The 23168-nt window shown below is 36.1% G+C and overlaps 1 protein-coding gene across 1 annotated transcript in view; it reads right to left on the reverse strand.

Annotated features, from left to right (window-relative positions):
- The window catches only part of Ire1 (serine/threonine-protein kinase/endoribonuclease Ire1), a 73786-nt gene that overhangs the window by 47725 nt on the left and 2893 nt on the right, over positions 1-23168 (reverse strand). Inside the window, exons 2-6 of the mRNA XM_083125529.1 lie at positions 17917-18037; positions 8021-8063; positions 6018-6163; positions 3647-3775; positions 775-882 (exon numbers count right to left, since the gene is read on the reverse strand). Coding sequence (XP_082981655.1) covers positions 775-882; positions 3647-3775; positions 6018-6163; positions 8021-8063; positions 17917-18037 — 547 coding nt within the window. The remainder of the gene's footprint in view (positions 1-774; positions 883-3646; positions 3776-6017; positions 6164-8020; positions 8064-17916; positions 18038-23168) is intronic.

Consider the following 23168-nt stretch of genomic DNA (forward strand, 5'->3'; position numbering starts at 1 on the left):
CTTCATGATGATACAAACACTTGGCATGGAATAAAGGTTGCAAGGGCAGAATTATATGGTAAACAGCATTGCCTACGCTCCTTAGCTCAATTACTGCTGATTGGATTGATTTGGTGTTTTAAGTTCACTTTGTGCACAGTAAGGCTAATTGGGACTGGACCAACAGTTTAAAGTGAGATTCAAACCACTATGTGCCTCCACCAGGTATCGAACCCAGGATCCCTTGATTACAAGGCAACAACGCTACCACTGCGCCATCAGGGAGGCCCAATTACTGACAACAGTGTCAGAGGGTTTGAATTTGAATTGTTGTTACAAGTCCACTTTATGGACAGATTGGCTAATCGGGACTGGATCTACAGTATAAAGTGATTTTGATTTTTTTAGTTTGATTTGGTTTATTTTACTTCGCTTTTTGTGCCACTTTTGGCTAATTTGTGAAGATGGGGATGAGTGATGATATGATGAAATTGATGAATAGACACTCACAAACATCCAGGCCAGGATTTGAACCCCTGGCATTGTAGCACGATGTGCTAACCATCCTGCCACGAGGCCAGCTGAGTTTAAAGTGAGATCAGAACCAACTTACAATGTGTCTCCAGTGGAAATCGAACCTGGAACCCCTTGATTACAAGGCAACAATGTCACAGCTACGCCATCGGAGCCAGTGGGGTATTCTCCTCTAGGAAAAGTTGTAACTGTGTTCCCAATGTTGCAACTGCATATTTCTGGACTCTAGGCCCACAACACAGATTAGGATATAAGACTTACCATAGTTATTTAACGATTCAGAAGCCATAGATACAGACGAGTAGCCAAAGAACGTGACATTCCATCTTCCTTCTCTTCTTTTGCTGTCAACCATCATGATGGTATATTCTGATGAAAGAAAAATCCAGTGATAAAACCAACACAATTTCAAAAATCAAGGAAACATGTTGCAACACAATGCGGCTTGTATTCAAACCAGGCTATCCAAAAGGACCCTTAATGCTTAATAGATTTTCAGCAGTAGGATCGGTTCTCATCTGCTATCTTGAAATGTCTCGACGAATTTTGCTAAAATAAAACAGGATACCACTACTTCAAGTTAACCAGCATCTCTACAATTACGAGCTCAAAAACTTTAAATTTACAGCAGTTATCAACAATTGCAAATTCCACACCCTCACCTAAACAATGAATTGTATTTCTAACATTTCGTTCCGAAAGTTCAGCCCAAAAAATGCCCTAAATAATGTCTGTTTAGTTCATTACATTCTGAAATGTATTCCAAACAAGAGACTTGTAGAAAATTATGTAGATGGTAGAGCAGGTATAACAGTGAAAATTTTGTTTTCTGTTCACAGTCTTGAAATTAGTGACCTGATTCCACTCAAATACTGGGTGTTTCAGAAATAATTAAGGGGTTACAAAAATTTATTGGAAGTAAAGTGTTGCTGATTTAAACGTAACAGATCAACTACAGATCAAATTTTTCACATCAGACAGACACTTGAAAAAAAGTGGGAATATAATCAAAATGTCCATCACCTATTCATTGATTTCCAAAAAGCATATGATTCGGTAAAAAGAGATAAATTATATAATATATTAGTCGAGTTTGGAATAGCTAAGAAGCTTGTTAGTATGATAAAAGTATGCACCAGTGAAACAGAAAGTAAAATTCGTGTGGGTATTAATGTGTCTGACAAATTTACAATTCATGATGGGTTAAAACAAGGAGATGCATTATCTCCATTGCTCTATAATTTTGCCTTAGAATATGCTGTTAGGAAGGTAAAAGAAACTAACGAAGGACTAAAATTAAATGGTGTGACTCAGTTGTTAACATATGCGGATGATGTAGACTTATTAGGGGATGATATAAATACAATTAAGAATAATGCTAAAATATTTTTCAAAACTGCTAAAGAGATAGGTTTGGAAGTTAACAAAGAGAAAACTAAATATATGCTTACAGGTTGAAACCAAGTGTTAGGTAAAAATCAAAATCTAATTATTGATAACTCGTTTGAACCAGTTTCCAAATTCAAATACTTAGGAGTAATATTAACAAATGAAAATTATATTAAAGAGGAAATAAAAAGTAGGCTTAATTCAGGAAATGAATGTTACTTCTCTCTTCATAAACTTTTGTCTTCTCATTTAATATCTAAGAAACTAAAAGTTAAAATATACAAAACAGTAATTTTGCCTGTAGTATTATATGGATGTGAAACTTGGTCCCTTACATTGAAAGAGGAACATAAATTGAGAGCATTTGAAAATAAGATCCTTAGGAAAATATTTGGACCTAAAAGGGATGAGGAGACCGGTGAGTGGAGAAGGTTACATAATTTAGAACTACATAATTTGTATTCATGTCCAGATATTATTAGAATAATTATATCAAGATGACTTAGGTGGGCAGGCCATGTGGCATGAATGGGAGAGGAAAGAGGAGTTCACAGGATTCTTGTTGGGAAACCTGATGGTAAGAGACCTACAGGAAGGCCAAGACGAAGATGGAGGGACAACGTTCAGATGGACCTAAAGGAAATTGGTAGGGATGGAAAAGAGTATATAGATCTTGCTGAAGATAGGGACAGATGGAAGGTCTGTGTTGCTGCAGCCATGAACCTTCGGGTTTAAGAATGCTAGAGAGTTAGTTAGTTAGTTAAAGTGTTGTCGATATGACAATAAAATTAATATATTGTCATATTAAGATTTGAAATGGTTAGGCTGAATTTGGAGTTCTACATTTGTGCAATAGTTATAATAATTTTGGTCATATGATTACTCACAATTTATTCATTTAATGCAATTGTGTGTCTAAAATTACTATTTAAACTAATTTTATTAAATATGATGTTTAAAAAAGCCAATTTGGATATCATGACAAAATTATCAAATTGTGCAATATTTTGAATTCATATTCATAACAGTTATTTTTGACTGATAATATGAAAAACAAATATCTTCAATCATATGTGTTCTTTCAGACAAGCAAGATAAGATGTATTCTAATTTATAATCAAATATATTGAAATTGTGTACATTTGCATTGGCATCAAGATTTATATACAAAGATCAACTCTTTAAAATTGTTCAATGTATAATATGATGTCATTCTTGGTATTTTTTATCAATGTTCAAAAAACGGTAACTGTAATCGCTAGATAAGTATATTGTGATATTCATTGCAAAATAGCTGTAACAAAGCAAATATGTACATTTACTTTACAAACATTCAGGCTGTTAAGCACTTATTGACAAAAATATAAAAAAACAATTGAAGATAACACATGCTAAAAATCTTTCTTGAACTAGTTTCTCTGATACTAGTGGTCTGTGACTTTTGACAAATCTCAGGATGGCAAAAAGATAAGTACAATTGTAGCAATTTGTGATGGATTGATATTTGTACAAATATTCATATTTGGAAAAGATTATACTTTGCAAGTTAATCTTTAATAGTTTGTTTAAACTATATAGAGACATTTTTGTTCATAACAGAATCTTGAAAATGATTTAATAATGTCATAAAAGGATTTGGAACTTGTGAAATGTGCCAAGTTTAAATTTGAAGCAGGAAATTATTATCTGCTTGCATCTGCAATTTATAACAAACATAAAATTGTAAAAGTAACAAGAGTCGTACCTGTCCTTCCAATAAAAATTGCATCTGCATTTCCCAATGGGCACACTTCAGCCACTTTGTCGAAGCTAACTGCTGGCTTCTTTATCCCAGTTTTTGGATCAACGGTGAACCATGTATCCACTTTTTTACCTGTAATGAATGGAGAAAACAGTCATCTGAACAGAATGGAACAGCACTTCATAATTGGGCAGTGAATGACTTATTACAATGTAACTATTTAGTCTTGGAGCGACTTTTGCTTCCATTTTTCTGTAATTTTCAAAATACCATCTTTCAATGACTGACACAAATAGGGACATATCCCTATAGAAAAATTTCAAAGAATAAAGGCACTAAACTTATATCAGAGATGAAGTACGATGCACACGATGATGCAAAACAATACTGGGTATTTCATAAATAATTGAGGGGTTACAAAAATTTATTGCAAGAAAAGTATTGAACTTATGTTAATGAAACCAGTCCCGAACGAACGAGGAACTTCAACAGATTTTTTTCTTTTTTTTTTTCCATGGGTGACATGGCCCATCAACATGATAGTCTAGTTCTTGCCACACTTGCATCAACATAGTATCTATCGCTGCGATAATACACTCCCTTAGGCTGCAATATCATGCTGCATCGGTGGGACGAATGAAACTCCAGAAAAAGACGTCACACGGTGTAAGGTCCGGTGATCTTGGGGAACAAAACACTGTGAGTGATTTGAGTGTTGGCCAGCGGCAGGGATATGAACTCTCAGCTTAACAAAACATACACGCACAAATTGTTTGCGTTCCTTGGTCGTTCTGCACTGGTTTTGTTAACCAGGGTTCCTACACAAAATCATGCAATTTTTACCAGGACATTTCCAGGACTTTTTCAAGTTTTTTCTACAATTGCTCCAGGACAAGTGTACAAAATAACCATGGCAAAATACACATCATTACATATTTTCTTTTATTAAAAAAAAAAAGTATTACATTTTCTTAAATCAGGCTCCCAACTCCCCTACACCTGCTCCTTACCTTTTATTTCTTAGTATAATGAAAGTTATTTAATTTTTACAATAATACAGAAAAAATACGAAGGTAGAAAAAATAAACAAGTATATACACTATCTACCAAAAAGTAATTGGGCACGTGTACAAAATGGTTGTCTGGTGGTGCGAACCCTGTTAGAACCTCGTGGAGACACCTCTTGCTGCTATAACAGCAGCCACTCTGTCAGGCATGCTCTCGACTAGTTTGTGGAGAACGTCCATTGGAATGTGTCGCCATTCCTCTTGCAAGATCTCACTCAGTTGGACAATGGAATTTGGCCGCATCTCCCGAGACCTCACCCGCAAGTCCAATGCCTCCCAAAGGTGTTCTATGGGATTGAGATGAGGACTCTGTGCAAGCCAGACCAATCGGTGAACATTGTTGTCGGCATACCACTGCATAGTAGCCTCCGAAACATGCCACCTAACATTGTCATCCTGGAAGTAGCAGGGGTCCATTCCGTAAAAACACCACAAGGTTGGGAGCATTTCATTATCTAGTATTGTAGAGTATGCCTGTGAGTTCATTGTGCCACGAACCACCACCAGTGGTCCCACTAAATGATACTAAATGATTCAAATTAGATACTAAATTAACCACCATCATAGGTGCCCAATTACTTTTTGGTATGTAGTGTATAAGTTTATAAAAAATTACCATCTTGTATTACAAATAAACAAGAATAATATATTTAGAAAACTTGGAATATTTAGGATAGCAAACACTTTCTTTTAACATTATTATCATCATACTTTCTACCTCTGAGCGATACAAAATAATACAAACGTGGGGCATTATACTTCAATCTCAAAAATAAAACTTAGCACAAAACTATGACTACAGTACACAGCAATGTGACATAAGTAACTAAACCACTGTCATGACACTGACCCGTTTTAAATTAAAACTTATTTTAATTCATACAAATAAAACGGGGCAAATGACGTTCCCGGACAACCTCCAAAATTCCAGGTACAGCTTGGAAAAATGTGAAATTTCATAACATTTCCAGGCCTGGAAGTAATATTTTAAAATTCCAAGTTTTCCAAAACACGTAGGAACCCTGTTAATGTAAGTTCAATAGTTTACTTGAAATAAATTTCGGTAACACCTCAATTATTTATGAAACACCCTATATAACACAGTAATTTAAGTGGTTATTATTTTTCTTGCAACGTCCTGGTTTCCGAGAACTTTTCAATATTACACTAAGATAAAGGCACACACATCCTTACATTGCTAGTGACTCTACACTTCTTGTCCACAATAGGGACAGAAGTAAATTTAGATTATAACAAGATTAATTCAAGAGTGCTATCATTGTTGGGATAAATCTTGAAGTACCAACCAGTATACAAGATTCCATCGCTGCTGCGGCATGGTGAGGTGGCTACCAATTCCGGGATCGTCAGGGGCAATTTCTTCAATGCGTCCTTCCCAGACCCTCCGAGGATGTAGAGAGAGCCATCTTTTGGATCAGGCAGGAATACGGGCCTGTTAGAACAAGAGTGAAATTAAAACGAATTTAATATCGAATACCATATTTATCTTCATGTATAAGGGTCGTCCAAATGAAATATAGTTTGGGGTGTAGAAGCTAACACTGATTATATGCAAGAAAATACACAATATTGCAAAGATAGCGTACTGGTATTACCTTCACAGAGGCTACAGATAAGAACCCTCACCGTTCAGAAAACTGTCCCAACACAGAACAAGTTTCTGCATACCGTCCGCATGTGAACCACTCTTCCACAGCATCTTGAACCCCTTGACCAGATGGAAAGCTTACCCTTCGCAGCGGACCAATGATGTGAAAGTCGCAAGGAGAAAGATCTGTGATGTATGGTAGGTGTTACATAACATCCCACCGAAAATGGCGCTCAAAGTGTTCCAGTTATCTGGCGATTGAAATGCATCCACCTCGAAACTAGTCACACCACTTAAACACTGTGCTTCTTTTGAAACACGCATCCTCGTACACGGCTTGCATTCGCTAAAAGATTTCATTCTTTGCACATGAATTGAATGATGCCCTGCTGTACGTGCTTGGACGTATACATTTCTAGCCCCGTAAAGTACTTGCAGTGTTGCCAGCTCTGTCTATGTTTCACTTGAATGACCCTTATATGATACTGAAGGCTTTTGTCACAAAAAAAAGAGCTGTGTAAATCAGGGTACATAAAATAAATATACACTAAAATGACATAGTAATTTTTGGTATCACAGGTATTTCACTCCAGTCAAACAAAACCAAAGTGACATCTAGTGAGCCAGTCTAAAATCAACAAACATGACTGAACAAAATCAACCATATATTTTTTTATATTTGAACTGCTTCCAAAGAATAAGGTGCCACATTAGAATGCAGTGCCATTCCCCCACCAACTAATTGGGCATGCCACTGACAACTAATTTGCAGAGCATGTCACCTCATCGACTGCCACCCTGTGACCCGTCTGTTCATCAGAATCATGTCTTAAGTTTGTTGAATCTTCCCGTCAGTGGTTGAGGTTGATGGGCATTGTGTTACCCGCTTGTCTGGTTATTTTTAAACCTTGCAATCCACTCATACACACTTCTACGTAGAGCACTGTCCCCGTATTATACTGAAAGCCTTCAGTGAATTTCAGCCCCTGACACACATTCAGACCAGAGAACACACTGCCAGCAGAGCGGCCTTGTTTACTTTGTTACAAAAGAAAGAAAAATGGAGCGATTAATATCAAATCTTGGCCATGTGAACATCAAGAGTACAATCTTTCAGTATGCGAGCGTTGAAGACAGTGTGGTCAACCTAAAAAAAGCTATGGTGTATATTAGCTCGTATATTACTTTCTTGCGGAGAAGAAGGTATTACTAAAAATCAAGAGGTAACACATGATGCAAAGCTGCTTTTCATTATAGGGTGTAAGTTACAGGTAGTTTAGCATGTATTTCAACAAGGCTGTAACAACAATAATTTCTGGTCTTGAAAAACAGAAACATTGGCACTCGATGCACTGACCACATGTCAATGTACCAAGAAGTTTAATTTAGTACATTAAGTATAACAAACCATATATTTCTTCTCTAGATACATTTAAGAACCACCCATGATTATCTTATTAAAAAAAAAGCATGCAAGTTACATGACTTACACTTATCAACTGTCAAAATGTACCATTACAAGTTATAACCCCTCGATCACATCTGTATTAGTTTTTGATTTGTGGAAGTGTACGAGTGTAAAGGATAAATTTGGCAATGGTGAGTGAACATCCATAGTGACGTCATTGAAGGGTGCTGATTGGTAGAGAGTTAAGAACACTAACTCTAACTAAATTACACAATTAAGAAAATTGAACTTACATAACATCTTTCTCCACATCTACAGGTACTTTCACTACAGGCTCTGGAAAGACATGTAAAGAAATACATAAAAAAACTAATCTTACAAACTACATAAGCAAATATACAGGGTTTCCCAAAAGTCCTTCCCACATTTAAGTTCGCTATAACTTCATAACAAACAGAGATATTTCAGTGAAATAAAGTTGGCAATTCACATCAGTCTTTGAAGTTTTACCTGGCAACACTCCTTTCTGTCGTCCTCATTGCACACCTCCAACTGGACACCATTCACATCGATGCATTCTTGCAATCTTGTCCTGAATCCGAAATTACCGTGATTACTGCAGATATCTTTGTTTTCCCATGTACACTTCCATCTTGGCATATTCCCACAGAAAAAAGTCACAGGGGGTCAGGTCTGGTGACCTTGCAGGCCATGAAGAGGGTCCTCTGCAGCTAATCCACCTGAATCGACACCATCTTGGAATCACCTGACCAGTCACAGTCACGTGATCCTCTCAATGCGCAGTGTTGGCAGATAAAACTTTAAAGACTGCTGTGCAGTGAGACTGTCCTATTCTCAAACTGTCATGTTCAAAGTTAATATTATTTATGTTATTGATGTTGTTTGTTTTATAGATATTGTTATAATCATCTTATCACGCTGTATAAAATACAAGAAATGAAATTGATGTAACCATAGCAACGAGAAATAATAAGTACTAAAAATGGTGATGGAAGTTGTGAGATTTTCTGCGCCTGTATTGTATTTATTTTAAATATAACGGTTATCGTTAATTACGCAATTTTATTTGCATTGATAATTGTTCTGCAAGTTTAAGCGCAGCGACGGTTATCAAGAGTGGCGACCCAGAAGCCAGGATTGTTCAAAAAGTGTGCAATCTTCTGATAGTGGTAAGAATGTCTGTTGTAATGGAACAGAATTTTTGTCATATGCTGAATTAAGACTTATGTCACAATCTTCATTGTGCTTGTATAACGTAACTTCTTAAGTGAATCGTCATATGTGTAAAGATCACAATGGCTGATAAGTTAAAACAAAGTAAATCTAAATCGTCGCGTAAAGAAACAAACATTCAGGCTAATACAATGACTACTTACTTTGATGCTGGTAATCCCGTAGTCGCTTCCAGTAATGCAAATACTACAGAACATGATGTTTGTTCTACAAAACCCGACAAATTATCTTGTTGTAATGATCCTGACAATGATTTGAGATATGTTCAGTGTACACAGTGCTCGTCATGGCATCACATATCTTGTCTCAAACTTACAGTCACTCACTGGACAATTTATTCGACTACACTAGAAAATTATTATTGTAAAGATTGCAAACCAGATTATGATCCTTTTAGTTTGCCAGCTTATCTAGAAACTCTTAACCCGAATTTTGGTGATTTGTTAAGTACTGTTAAGAGTATTCAATTGCTTATGGTCGCTTCTAATGAAGACCTCAAGACGAAACTAGAACAGTCTAATGCTGAAATGAAATCGCAGTTAGAACAGTCTAATGCTGAAATGAAATCTCAGTTAGAAAATTCTATGAAATCACAGTTAGAACAGTCTAATGCTGAAATGAAATCTCAGTTAGAAAATTCTATGAAATCACAGTTAGAACAGTCTAATGCTGAAATGAAATCTCAGTTAGAAAATTCTATGAAATCACAGTTAGAACAGTCTAATGCTGAAATGAAATTGCAGTTAGAACAGTCTAATGAAGAACTAAAAACCCGAATGGATCTTGCTAACCAAGATATGAAATTACAGTTACAGCAATCTAATCAAGAATTTGCAGAGTTTAATGAGAATATTAAGTCTCAGTTTGAACAATTGGAATTGGATATTTATAGTAACCTAACTTCAAAATTTGAATCGGTTCATCAAGAAATTAATACTGTTAATCAAAGATTAGACAACTTGACTTCCGATGTTAAAACACAACTTGATTCAATAGCTTCTGAATGTGTCAAGAAAAATGAACATTTGGGAAGTATTTTAAATAGCAATATTTCTCAAGTCCGAACAGAACAAGACGTTCAAGGACAACAAATTTTAATAAATAAAGATTTGATTAGTGAATACGATAAATCTATTACAGTATGTTCATCCAAAATAACTGATATTAATAATAGATTATCATCGTTGGAAGTTGCTGGTAAGGAAAATGTACATTTTGGAACGTATCTTATTGATTGTAATAATAGGTTTCAACATATAGAATCTCGTATTGATGTTTTGCAAACTAATTATGCAAATTTTCAACGCAACACAAAAGGAAATTTGAAACCTCCCCTTGCACAAAATAGTTCTCAAACTAAGACATCACGTGAAAGGGCTAGAAATGCAGTTGACTCGGGGGTGACTAATTCATCTACTTATTCATCTGATGAATCTTTAACAACCCATGTGAAAACAACGTTCGATGAACCGCATGTTCGAAATCGTGTTCGCTGGAAGCGAAACAAAAGATTTATTCCAACCTGCAATGAGGAACATTATCGAAATAATATGTCACCTAATAGTGTACAGTTTAAGGATACAAGTAATTATGCGATTAACAATATGCAGACAACTTCTAGATTGAATTCTACCGTTACAAATATTGATAAACGTTCCAATGTTCAACAATGTTGTTCTGCTGATGGTGAAAATAGTTACATAAATCAAATGTTTACATACTCGCAAGAACCTAACCTCCCTGTCGTTCATCATAGTAATGTCCCTGGTGAAACGTGTGGGTTTCGTCATATTTCTTCCTTGCAGAATGAAGCTTGCAGACCATGGTTTCAAGGTGAAAGGCGTAATGCAAATTTAATGACTGGCACAAGTTGTCCAAATGCTGAAATTGGTGTTAATGAGTCAAATACAAATAACAATTACTGTGATAATCCACAAAGTCAGTTTGATCGTTGTATTTCTCCAACGTCTTTACCTGTAATTACTGTTGGGGATAGAGGAAACAGATATGTAAAGATAAATGAACTGTCTCATTTACCCAAATTTTCTGGAAAAATAGAAGACCAATCAGCTCGAGAATATCTAGAACATCTTAATTCTATGCTTGATCTTATGGGCATTTCAATTAACAAAAGGCTACAGAGTATTCAGCAGTGTTTCACGAACAGAGCTGCGTACTGGTATAGAACTCACAAACGTATGTTTTCTTCATATGATCATTTTCAAAGGGAATTCATGAAACAATTTGCAAGTCCGGAAATACTACAGTCTCAGTTATCAGTATTAAGGAACAGGAAGTATGATCCTACAGTACATGGTGATTTAGAAAGCTTTGCGTTGAAAACATATTCAAATTATTGCAATTTAGTTGAGAACCCAAACGAATTGGATGTTATTCAATTAGTTATTAGCCAGTTACCAAATAATATAGCTAATAACATAACTTGTCATGAGATACATTCTATGGACCAGTTAACAACTATGTTAAGGAAATTAGATGTTGTCCGAACTAGTAGAAGAGGACTTATTTTCCTACCGGAAGAAACCGATAATAGTAGTAAGGTTAAACCCAACAAGAATCCTGACAGTATGAAATCAAAATTTAGTGTCAAGCAAATTAATGTTAAACACACCAAAAACACTTGCTCATCTTCTACTCAGACTTCGGCGATGGATGCTCAGGTACCTTTTACTAATGAATTTGGCAATGCTAATTCAAGATATGGACAGTTTAGAGGTAGCAATGGTAGTTTTAGAGGACGTAGAAATAATCGTGGCTATTCAGGATTTACATATAATAACAGAAATAATTTCAGATTCCAAAGAAATAATGCATACTCTGGTATTTCCGGTGACATTACAAATAGGAATTATAATCAGGATGCTATAACTTCTCAGTTACCTAACAGTAGTCAAAATGGAAGGATTTTCTACAATAGGCAAGCGCAGTATACAAGTGAGCCTTCTCTCGCTCCTACTTACAGTCAACCTGTTAATGTGACTTCATTACAACCACAAGATGCATCTACAACTTCTGGAATATCAAATTCTCCTTCTGGAAATGTATCAAGGACCTTTACACGACAATCTGGTATTGGAACATCTTACCAATCAACAACAAATTTAAATTAAAGGAGCGGATGGAAGTGCCTCGTTCACTCTGCTTTCTTTCAGAGGGGCCAAATTTGAATAAACGAAATTCATTTCAAACACAGGAAATTATGAATGTACGTGATGGTAAAGACTTAATATCGGAACCACTACAAGTGAATTTTTTATTGGAATGGTTTGAAGAAGAACCTCAATGGACTGTTAGTGATTACGATATTCCGGTTCCATTAACTGAAGTTCCAGTTATTCATGGAATTATTTGTCAAATACCTGTAGTTTGTATTATAGATTCTGGAAGTCAGGCAAATGTTCTAAATTTTGACGTTTGGTGTAAACTATCGTCTTTGATTGGCAACATTAAACTGGATAACGTGGAAGATGTAAAACTCACCGGTTTCGCTGGATCCAAGAAGTGTAAAGTTGTTGGCAGTAAAATTATTAATCTGCAGATAAAGAACGAATACTTTTCTATGGAATTTTTTGTTCTTAAAGAGTTGAATGCCGATGTCATTTTAGGAGTTCCATTTTTGAGGAAATATAAAGCTGTAATTGATTTTAAAGAAGGGAATGTAAGTTTGCTAAATGATAAAGGAAAGGAAATTTCCTCTGTTTTAACTCGGCAATGTTCTTCTACAGAAGATTTGAAGTATTGTACAAAGTCTAACTTTTGTTCCGAAGATACATTAAATGATAATGAAAGTTATTCATGTAGATTGTTACGTGATGTGTCAACTTTGAATGATGATGTAGAATATATGCCAGCTAAGAAGTCCATTTATGAGTCTGTTTTTAGAAATGATAATTTAGACAATTTGCAGAAAGCTGATTTATTCAAACTTCTGTCGTATTATCACGTACAATTTTCAGATAAACCTAGAAAAGCAATTGTTGAACCTTACAAGATTCAATTAGATACTGTAACACCTATTACAAGCACACCTTATCCCATACCAATATCAAGGAGACTACCTTTAGAAGAAGAGCTTTCCAAGTGGGAGAAATGGGGAATTATTTACCAAGATTCTTCACCATATCTTAAGCCTCTACATATAGTGCCAAAGCAAGGAGGTCTTTGGAGACCTGTGATCGATTTTAGGAAACTTAATCAACATGTTATCTCTCCACAAGTGAGAGTAGAAGCAATTAACGAAATGTTACAGAGGTTCCTAGGATGTGTTTACTTTTCTTCAATTGATTTATCATGCGGTTATTTTCAAATACCGTTGACTGAAGATTCATATCCTTACACAGCTTTTTCTTATAGAGGCAGACAATATATTTTCCGCTATCTTCCGTTTGGGATTCGTTCAGCAGTCTCAGTGTTCCAGGACAGGATGAATAAAATATTCTCCACCGATTGCAGAAATTTTGTTGTTTGTTATTTGGATGATATTCTAATTTTCAGCAAAGATTGGTCTCAACATATGCAACATTTAGAACTAGTTTTACAAAAGATAAAGGGTGTCAATATGTCTATTAAATTTTCCAAATGTAAGTTTGCTTACAAAGAAATCTGCTTCCTTGGACACATAGTGTCCGGTGATAAAATTATGGTTGATCCTGCAAAGAATTCAGCAATTATTAATTTTCCAATTCCAACAAACAAACGCTCCTTGAGAAGGTTCTTAGGATTAGCTAATTGGAGGCGAAAGTTTATTGAAGGATTTGCTGAAATGGCACAGCCTTTGTATGATCTGTTGAAAAAGGAATCAAAATGGCAATGGAATGATGTTCATGCTTCAGTTTTTGAAAACCTCCGCAAGTCACTGATATCTCCAAAGGCTTTGTATCAACCAGATTTCACGAAACCTTTCAATGTCAACACAGACGGTTCGAAGAAAGGAATAGGAGCTGTTCTATGGCAAGACTCAACTGAAAATTCTGAAGAAGGACCACGTATAATTCAATACGTTAGCAGATCTCTTAAAGGCAATGAGTTATCATACAATACTCACGAGATTGAATGCTTAGCGATATTATTTGCTTTCGAAAAATTCTACATTTACATAGCTGGAACTAAGGTGAAATTGTTTACCGATCACAAATCTTTATCTTGGCTAGAATCTACTAAAACTTTGAATCCACGATTAAATCGTTGGAGTTTGAAATTACAAATGTTTGATTATAATGTATATCACGTGCCGGGAAAATCTAATGAAGCTGCAGATGCTTTAAGCAGATATCCTGATTTAAGTACAGGTTTTCCAACTCTATCGGAACTATATGTAAATAACATAAGTCTTGATTTTCTTGACGAAGATAGTGTAACATTTTGGCAAGAAAGCCAAAATTCGGATTCTTATTGCAGTGCCATTGTACAAAAGTTACAAAATGGGAATTTGTCGAAGAATATAAAAAGGCAATATTCGATTCAAGATAATATATTATTCCTGAAACATTTGAAAGAAGACAAGTGGAAACTTGTAGTACCTATTATTGTTGTACCCAAAATTCTTCATAAATTACATGACTTACAAGGTCATTTTGGATACTATAAACTATTTAATAAGTGCAGAAGTTTATATTATTGGCCTAAAATGAAAGTTAGTATCAAGCAGTATTTGAACGACTGTCTAACATGCGCAAAAACTAAACAAGCACACACAAAAATTAGTAAGGATGAATTGCATGTATATTCTACTACTCCACATGATATGTTATCAATAGATCTTGTTGGACCGTTACCCAAATCACAAGGATATAGTTACATATTAACAATAGTTGACACGATGTCCAAATTTTTAATGGCTTATCCGTTAAGGAAGGCAACGTCACGTGAAAAATTAACAAATTCAAGCTCCAGTATTTTTACCACTATCCAGCATGTAAGGTAATATTATCAGATAACGGTTCCCAATTTAAATCACAAGAGTGGAAGTTATATATGAATGACTGTAACATAAAACATATCACCACGTCAGTTTATTCGCCTTTCGCAAATCCTGTGGAAAGGTACAACAAAGAGTTAATACGATTGTTACGGTTATATACTTCGCAAAATCATCAGGACTGGGTAAAATATTTGAATCATGTAACAGGACTTCTTAATAATTCCGTTTCGGAAATAACAAGTTTCACACCTAGTGAACTTTTTCTTCATCACGAATTAAAGGATTCAATTATCAGTCAAATTAACTGGCCAGATGATTTAAAGTTTGTGCCCTGGAAACATAAGTATTTTATCGCCAAAGCACGTATTAAGGAAAGATATAAGCCCAAAACTATTGAGTGTGATGCTAATAAATTGAAGATTGTCCCAGGTGATATTGTTTTAGCGAAAAATCATGAACATAGTAGTGCAATTAACAAGAAAATTCATAAGTTTATGGAATTATGGCTTGGACCCTATATAGTTGATGCTGTGAAGAACAATTATACAATTTTGATGTCTATGGACGGAAATAAGATAACAACAAGGCAGAACTTGTCAAATATCAAGAAATTTAATTGTTCTGATGAGAAAAGGGAAGAATTGCTTAAACTAATGTAATTGTTATGTAGTAATGCATAACTAGCTGTAAATTCGAACACTAAGATGACATTTTCAGAACTTTAGTAAAAAGAGTATTGTAAATTTGTGAATTGGTTCATTATGTCAAGTGAACTTTCTCATTATCCTGACGAGTGTATATTAAAAGCAGGACTCAAATCTTATATATTATGTAAAAAAAAAAATGTTATGTTCATTTTTTTTTTTCTCAGGAGAAGGGGAGAGATTGAGACTGTCCTATTCTCAAACTGTCATGTTCAAAGTTAATATTATTTATGTTATTGATGTTGTTTGTTTTATAGATATTGTTATAATCATCTTATCACGCTGTATAAAATACAAGAAATGAAATTGATGTAACCATAGCAACGAGAAATAATAAGTACTAAAAATGGTGATGGAAGTTGTGAGATTTTCTGCGCCTGTATTGTATTTATTTTAAATATAACGGTTATCGTTAATTACGCAATTTTATTTGCATTGATAATTGTTCTGCAAGTTTAAGCGCAGCGACGGTTATCAGCAGTACAAACTTTATTTCACTGAAATATCTCCATTCGATACAAAGTTATAGTGTATTTAAATGTGGGAAGTACTTTTGGAAAACCATGTAAATAAATTAAACAAATGCTGTAATTAGACCAATGCCACTGCATCTGGTAGAATGAAGACTCTACTTGATCTACACTGTATCCTTCACAGGATTGGACAAATGAGGACTCGGAGACTGGAGAAATTCATTTGACTGTTGATTCAACTTGACATAACTGGAGTACAAGAGATACTTTCTAATCTTTGCTTTAGTTAATCTCACAAACATTTTGGAAAGAAGCATTTTCAACAATTCGTGGATTTTTATAATGCAAAATGTATGCCATTTGTACTTTGCGACTAGGCAGGATAGATAACATTGGATGAAATGGGTTTTAGATGTCTCCCAGATGACTGTTGTTTCTGAATAATTTCACCATTCTGATTCCAAAAATGAAATCCACATTTAACCATCAGTTTTTTTTCAGAAAAGAGCCAAAAATAACTGCCTGAATTTCACAATAATATGCAGAGTTCCATAATTTCTCCAATAGATGGCTTTAATTAAATAGTGGAAAAATATTTATCTTCTACAATACAAATCCTCCAATTTTGAACTATAACTAAATATAGATTTGTAAACATTAAATCTACCTTCCACATTCACGTGATATCTTGGCATCAAAACTGTGTGGATTTTGGTTACGTTAAGTTTCATTTTCGAAATCATGCATAAAAATGTAATTCACAAAATCCCCAAAACTCAATGTTCTAACATGTTAGGTTCATTGAACTTTGTGACGTGAGGAAAAATCCTGACCCAGGCAGTGACGGATTAAGGTGGGTGCTATTGATGCTGCAGCATTAGACCCATTCCTGAAATAGGCCCAGATGCAAACAGACAAGAATTTTCCAAAAGCTGAACAGTTTTCTTTAGCTATATTATTCTGAAAATAAATCTTAGAATGAAATTTGGAGCTCCAATTTCAGACGCCTAGACACAGCATTACTTATTATACAGTTACTATTATTCTTTGCGCTGTGACATAACTATAACGTCGTTGTGTTCATTGTTCACCGAAGATTTCAAGTTAAAGCTATCAATTTTACGTTAAACAGTTTACTTAGTAATTTAGCTGAGTTTTTTGCAATATTTTGGCGATTGTTGCCACTTTATTATTGTTCGGTAAGTGCGATGTAGTAAATTTTTCACCTTGAAAGTTAGTTATACAGAAAAAAATCGACTGTATTTCATTGTTAGGTTTTGACGTGACAGCATCAGGCCCAATTTTGTCTTAATCCGGCCCTGGACCCAGGGAAACATTCTGATGTGATGGCTAGAAATGGATGACATTTCCGTGATCAGCATTCAAAATACTTCCAGAATCACATATTCGTTTAGAAAAAAACTTGAACTTCCCTTGCATAAATTTCTGTTGTTCTGTTATGTAATGTAGTGGCAAGTATGAGAATTGATTGTGAAATATCCTGATGCGATGGGAAAAAAATGGATGTAATTTCCGTGATCAGCATTCAAAATACTTCCAGAATCGCCTATTTATTTGAAAACATCCGAATTATTTTCAAAATGCAGGGCCGTGTACATATCAGATTAGTGATTGGTCTTCAATGAAAATTTGAAAAGAACATCAAAAGGAAAGATACACTAACCACTTTCTATTCCATACTGCCGCTGAATCCATTATATTATCATGCTATTGCTGCATGCATTTTCTCTTGCTATAAACTGAGCTTTAATGCGAACTCCTGTGAATAAAATTAATGCAACTTGCTACAAACTTACCATCTTGCAATTTCCAACGGATGTTGCCCGTTCGGAGACCAACTCCTACAAAGGATCCATCTAGTGTAGACAGAAGTAGTAGAGGATCACTCTGGTCCTCAATGAGATGAGTTTCTGGAACCTGAAAGTTCAGCAATGAGGCTACTTGCACACTTCACCTTACACGAAAACACAAACTCCTCAACAACTACAATAATTTAAAGTCAGTAAATGGATGCAGATACGAGCTTATAATCAAGAGCAAAGCAAAACATATTAGGAAATCTAAAATTGCTACAGAATTGACACAATCTCAGGTTATAAAAGGGCATTCAGCACACATACGGATATAACACAAGCAGGCATGTATCTAGAAAGACAGGGTCCTGCAACTAAACCTGACTGTTTTTAATCTATATATATATATATATATATATATATATATATATATATATATATATATGTGTGTGTGTGTGTGTGTGTGTGTGTGTGTGTGTATATACTATATAAATGGATGTATGTGTGTGTTGTAACGAACCCGTCTCATCACAAATTGTACGAGTCAGGACGCGAAATTTCCGGTTGCCAGGTCGCCATCGGCGACCAAAAGTTTGGGGCTGGCGACTAAAATTTTGTTGTTTCAAATGTGTGTCAAACACGCCAGAACATCTCAATCCAATGTTCATAAATGCTTTTGGAAAGGAACCGAGTGAAAACCCCGCGTCCACTCATCGCCGACACCACCTAATCGGCACAACAGTTCTGCAACTGTTGAGGTGCTACCACTTTGGATGCACATGCAACCCAACTCAACCCATTTTCCCTGCTTTGCATTTCCTCCACTCTGTTGTTTCCAAATGACAACACTGCATAAAGTATGTGTGCATGTGAATTTTTGAATTTGAATTTAAAATTTTGGGTGCATCAACACTTAGGCTATTTTGCACCTTTTATACAGGGGCCAGCTTCTTATCATTACAAATGACAACTCTAACGTTGCATAACTAAAAATCTTAAAATCTTCTGACTTCTGATAAAAGCTGAGGATCTAAATGGGCACTCAGCACACACAAGGACAGAAAACAGGACAACACACACAAAATTATACTGTCCATAGTGCCAGTTGCCAAAGCCTTGTTAGTCTACAGTCCAGGGTGTACTACGTGGAAGTGAGGTTGACTTTTGGGCCCCTACCTGGAAGGTACCCCTTACACCCCACGTGGACTTGAGGTGAGGTGGGGAGGGGAGGTGTAGAGTGGAGCAGACCATGGCCCAACCGAGGCTCCTTGCTTGTGCACGGAAAACCCCTGTTTTCACAATTGTGAACTGCTCTCGCGCGCGCCAGTGTCTAGTCTTTGTTGACAAAAGAATGTCATAAATGCACTCGTGAACGTTGGTTGACGTGGTAGTAACGTTCGTTCTGTTTACCTCATTTTTTCTTGGTTCAGTGGTAGTTGCCTGTGAGTGAAGGCCTTCTGATTGATGGATGTGTATGTTCGATACATGGATGCAGATGATTGGTCACGTCAAGGAGGACATTTTAGGAGTAATAGAGCTTCCAAACTCTACTTCTGCTGGTTACATCACAGCCATAACTGATTATTTAGATAAGGCAATAGGTTCAAATAAATACTGAAACAAGTGTTACACTGTAGGCTTGGGTACTGCATCAAATATGGTCGGACACACATCAGGATTGGCTGTGCAAATGAAAGCTATTTGTAATAAAATGATAAAATATTCACTGGCTTGCACACCGTTTGCAGTTAGCTATGCTGGATGCGTGTGGTGAAGTTGAATATCAGAGCATTTGATTCCATGATTAGGAATATTTTTCAGTGTTATCATGGCTCTGCTAAAAGACTTCGCCTCTTGAGAGAAAGTGCAGAAGTTATAGGAGAAGAAATTCTAAACTGAGTGATATCCACACTATTAGATGGTTAGCCAGCAAAAAGTGCTGTAAGAGCTCTCTTGCAATCATGGAAAGCTGTTGTGACTCATCTTGAACAGGTGCCCATGGAAAAGACAATGATGGCGCTACAGGTAAGGGTTTGCTGAAAAGTTTGGAGCAATTTAAATTTGTTAAGCTTCTGTACTTTCTTTTGGATTTCTACAAGAAATTGAACCCATAAAGCGTGGCACTACAAAATAAGAATCTTTTGATTGCATCTCTGAAAATAAGAATTGAACACTGGATGACCTAGAATCTAATGTTGGACCACGCAAACAAGATTTCTTGGACCATGGATCCATTTCAGGGAAGATCAGGGATGTGCAGCTCACATACATTCAAAATGGAGAGCAAGAGTTAGAGGAAACTCAATTAACAATGCGAAGGTGTACATCACAGAAAGATTGCAATCTATATCAACAGATGTGATTGCATCTCTGTATGTTTTCGACACCTTGGGTTGACCTCTCAAAGAAAATATTCTTCAGTTTGGGATAGAAGAAATAAAGAAGCTCTACATGTACTTGAACCCGAGCCTTTATAATGAGAAAACGGATGTTCTGTTAGCAGAGTGGACAGAATACAAACTTTTGTTTCCTTCTCTGACTTTGAATCAGATGCTGGAGAAGATTCACAGTGAGGAGTGTTCAACAAGATTTCCCAATTTGCTCGAGATTTTGACATTTTGTGCTGTTCTACCAGTGAGCACAGCTTCATGTGAGAGAGGTTTCAGCTGTCACAACAGACTCAAGACTACTTACAGGAACTCTGAAGACTGAGACACTGGATGATTTGCTCAGAGTTTCCGTAAATGGACACCCCCCCCCCCATCAGAGTTTGACCCAGCAGCTGCTATTGATAAGTGGTACTTCAGTGCAGAACGACAGCGCTACACAAACATTAATTCCTAAGGTGCGTTCTTTTTAATAATTGCTCATATTTTTATTATTTATCAATACAAAATAGTGGCGACCAAAAATTTTAGTCCGGCGACTGACTTCAAACTTGAAATTTCATGCCTTGTGAGTCGCACCTCTATTTTTATGACCTTTCTAAGAATCTAAGAAATTGAGAATTGTATAATTTTTTAAAAAAATGAGTTCCACCTCTATTTTGGAAAACTTACTTTAGGAATATACTTTTAATAGTTTATTTCTTCTCCACCCATTTTCGCTAGCATCGCAGACCCTATATAAAGGCAAAAGCTTGGCAGGCAAGTTAGTTAGACTACTGCGAGAGACCAAAGACCAGAAAGGGAGAAGGACTCTGCTTTCGGGTGAGAGAAGGTGTGCTCCGCTCCAGCGAGAGACCAAGCACCGCAAAGGAGACTCACTCCACTCTATCCAGCGAGAGACCAAGAGTAGTAAGGGCTCCATCTTCGGATGAGAGAAGAAGAGCTCCGTCTCCGGACGAGAGATAAGAGATTGGACTCTGTCCACTGGTCAGAGTATCCGCTCCACTTTCGGGTGAGAGATAGCCTCGCTCCACTTTCGGGTGAGAGATAGCCTCGCTCCATCTTCGGATGAGAAGTTACGCTCCGTCTTAGGACGAGAGAAGTGAACTTGGCACTGCCAAGAACACACTCCACCCTCGGGTGAGAGAAGTGACTAATCAGCTTCCCTCTTTCTTCCCCCAGCCTCCAACCGCGAGGTAGAAATTTATGCTCTAATAGGAATATTATTTTAGGAGATAGATTAGTAACGGGGTTAATATGTAAACGTTGGGTCCCTATGTATTAAGGTACGGACTAAGTTTATCCATTGTATTTCTGAATCTAAAGTCCTGTTACCATAATTTAAAATAAATGACATCTCTGTATTAGTCTAAGTTTTTCTTTCTGAACTTTGTTGTTGAATAAAATTTTATATGTTAAAGTCAAACCTGTGTATCGCTCTGGTCAAGCCTATGGCTCCTTTTTTTTTAACTGGCAACATACACTCGAACCCTGAGAGCAATTTAGAGTCTCATGACACCGCTGGAGGAAAAGGTTAGCATTATGGGTATTATGGGTAAAACTGAAACTAGGAGACGACGACTCTTGCATACTGCTATGCAGTTTGGACTGAATTATAGTAAACATTATGAAGTCGGTTTCAGAGAGGCCAGCACACTAAGCCAACCTTGGTCCATGAGAAGGAACGTTACAGTGTGTATATATGTTTGTTCTGGCATACCTCTCGAACGCCTGGAGCAATTTCAACCAAACTTGGTACACTTATCGCTTACAATCTGAAAATAATAATTTTGGGGTAAGAATCCTTGTCAACCCTAGGGATGGGGTGGGAAAGGGTGACATGTAAAAATAATCGGGAACGACCGATATTAAACTCTGCACAAACAGACATCCGTGACTCTATGAAATCCCGCACAATGATAATGTTTCTCGGGTTGTCTAACATTCAGGATCATATGACTTTGCGTTCCGAAAATGACCGATATTAGTGTGGAAACCATAGTTTACGTGGTCGTTAAGATGAATAGTGACACTCCCAATGCTTTTCAACTTCACGTTCATTTTACACTATAGTTAGAATTCATTATTTTCCTGTCTAATAGAAGATTGGGATAAATAAATACCCGGGCAACACCGGGTAATCAGCTAGTTACAAATAAAAACAAAACTCTTTCCTGCAACTAAGTCAATTTATATACATGTTGTACTACATCTCAAAGCATTTTAGGAAAATAACATGAGAGGCAGCTTCTTGACAAGGAGAGTTCATTTTTTTAATGACTCCTCAAAACAGACCCCCAAAATCATTCGATGATCTCTGGATTTCGAAACTTACGATGTCCACCAAGTGTTCTCTTCATTGCTGATGCCGTCTCTTTGAAGTTCCTTACCCACAGTAAAATGGTATTCTGACTGAGAACATGCAGAGTACGGAGAATGTTGTTACCTCAAGAAACGTCCATTCAGTGTTAATTTAAAACTGTCAGATTCAGTTGCCTCACAGGTTGGTCAAAAAATTAATTGTCCTTGTCAAGAAATTGCATGAAACTGTCAGACATGCTAAAATGCTTTGAGATGTAGTACAGCATGTATTAAATTGACTTTGTTACATGAAAGAGTCTTGTTTTTATTTGTAATTAAAAACAGGTTTAGTTGAAAGACCCTGTAGTTCTAGATACATTCCTGCTTGTGTTATATCTGAATGTGTGCCACGAATTATTATTATGAAGTTCTGAACTCAAACCGTAACACCCTGCCAGACTACAATAAAGAACCATGGAAGAAAAATAGTTTTAAAAAAAAATTCTGCATTGAAATTTACTTGTTTTTGCACTTCACAGCAAACATGACACAGTAAGGCAAAAATAT

Source organism: Lepisma saccharinum, chromosome 7, assembly GCF_977018435.1.
Source record: "Lepisma saccharinum chromosome 7, izLepSacc3.1, whole genome shotgun sequence".
In the NCBI taxonomy this organism is placed as follows: domain Eukaryota; kingdom Metazoa; phylum Arthropoda; class Insecta; order Zygentoma; family Lepismatidae; genus Lepisma; species Lepisma saccharinum.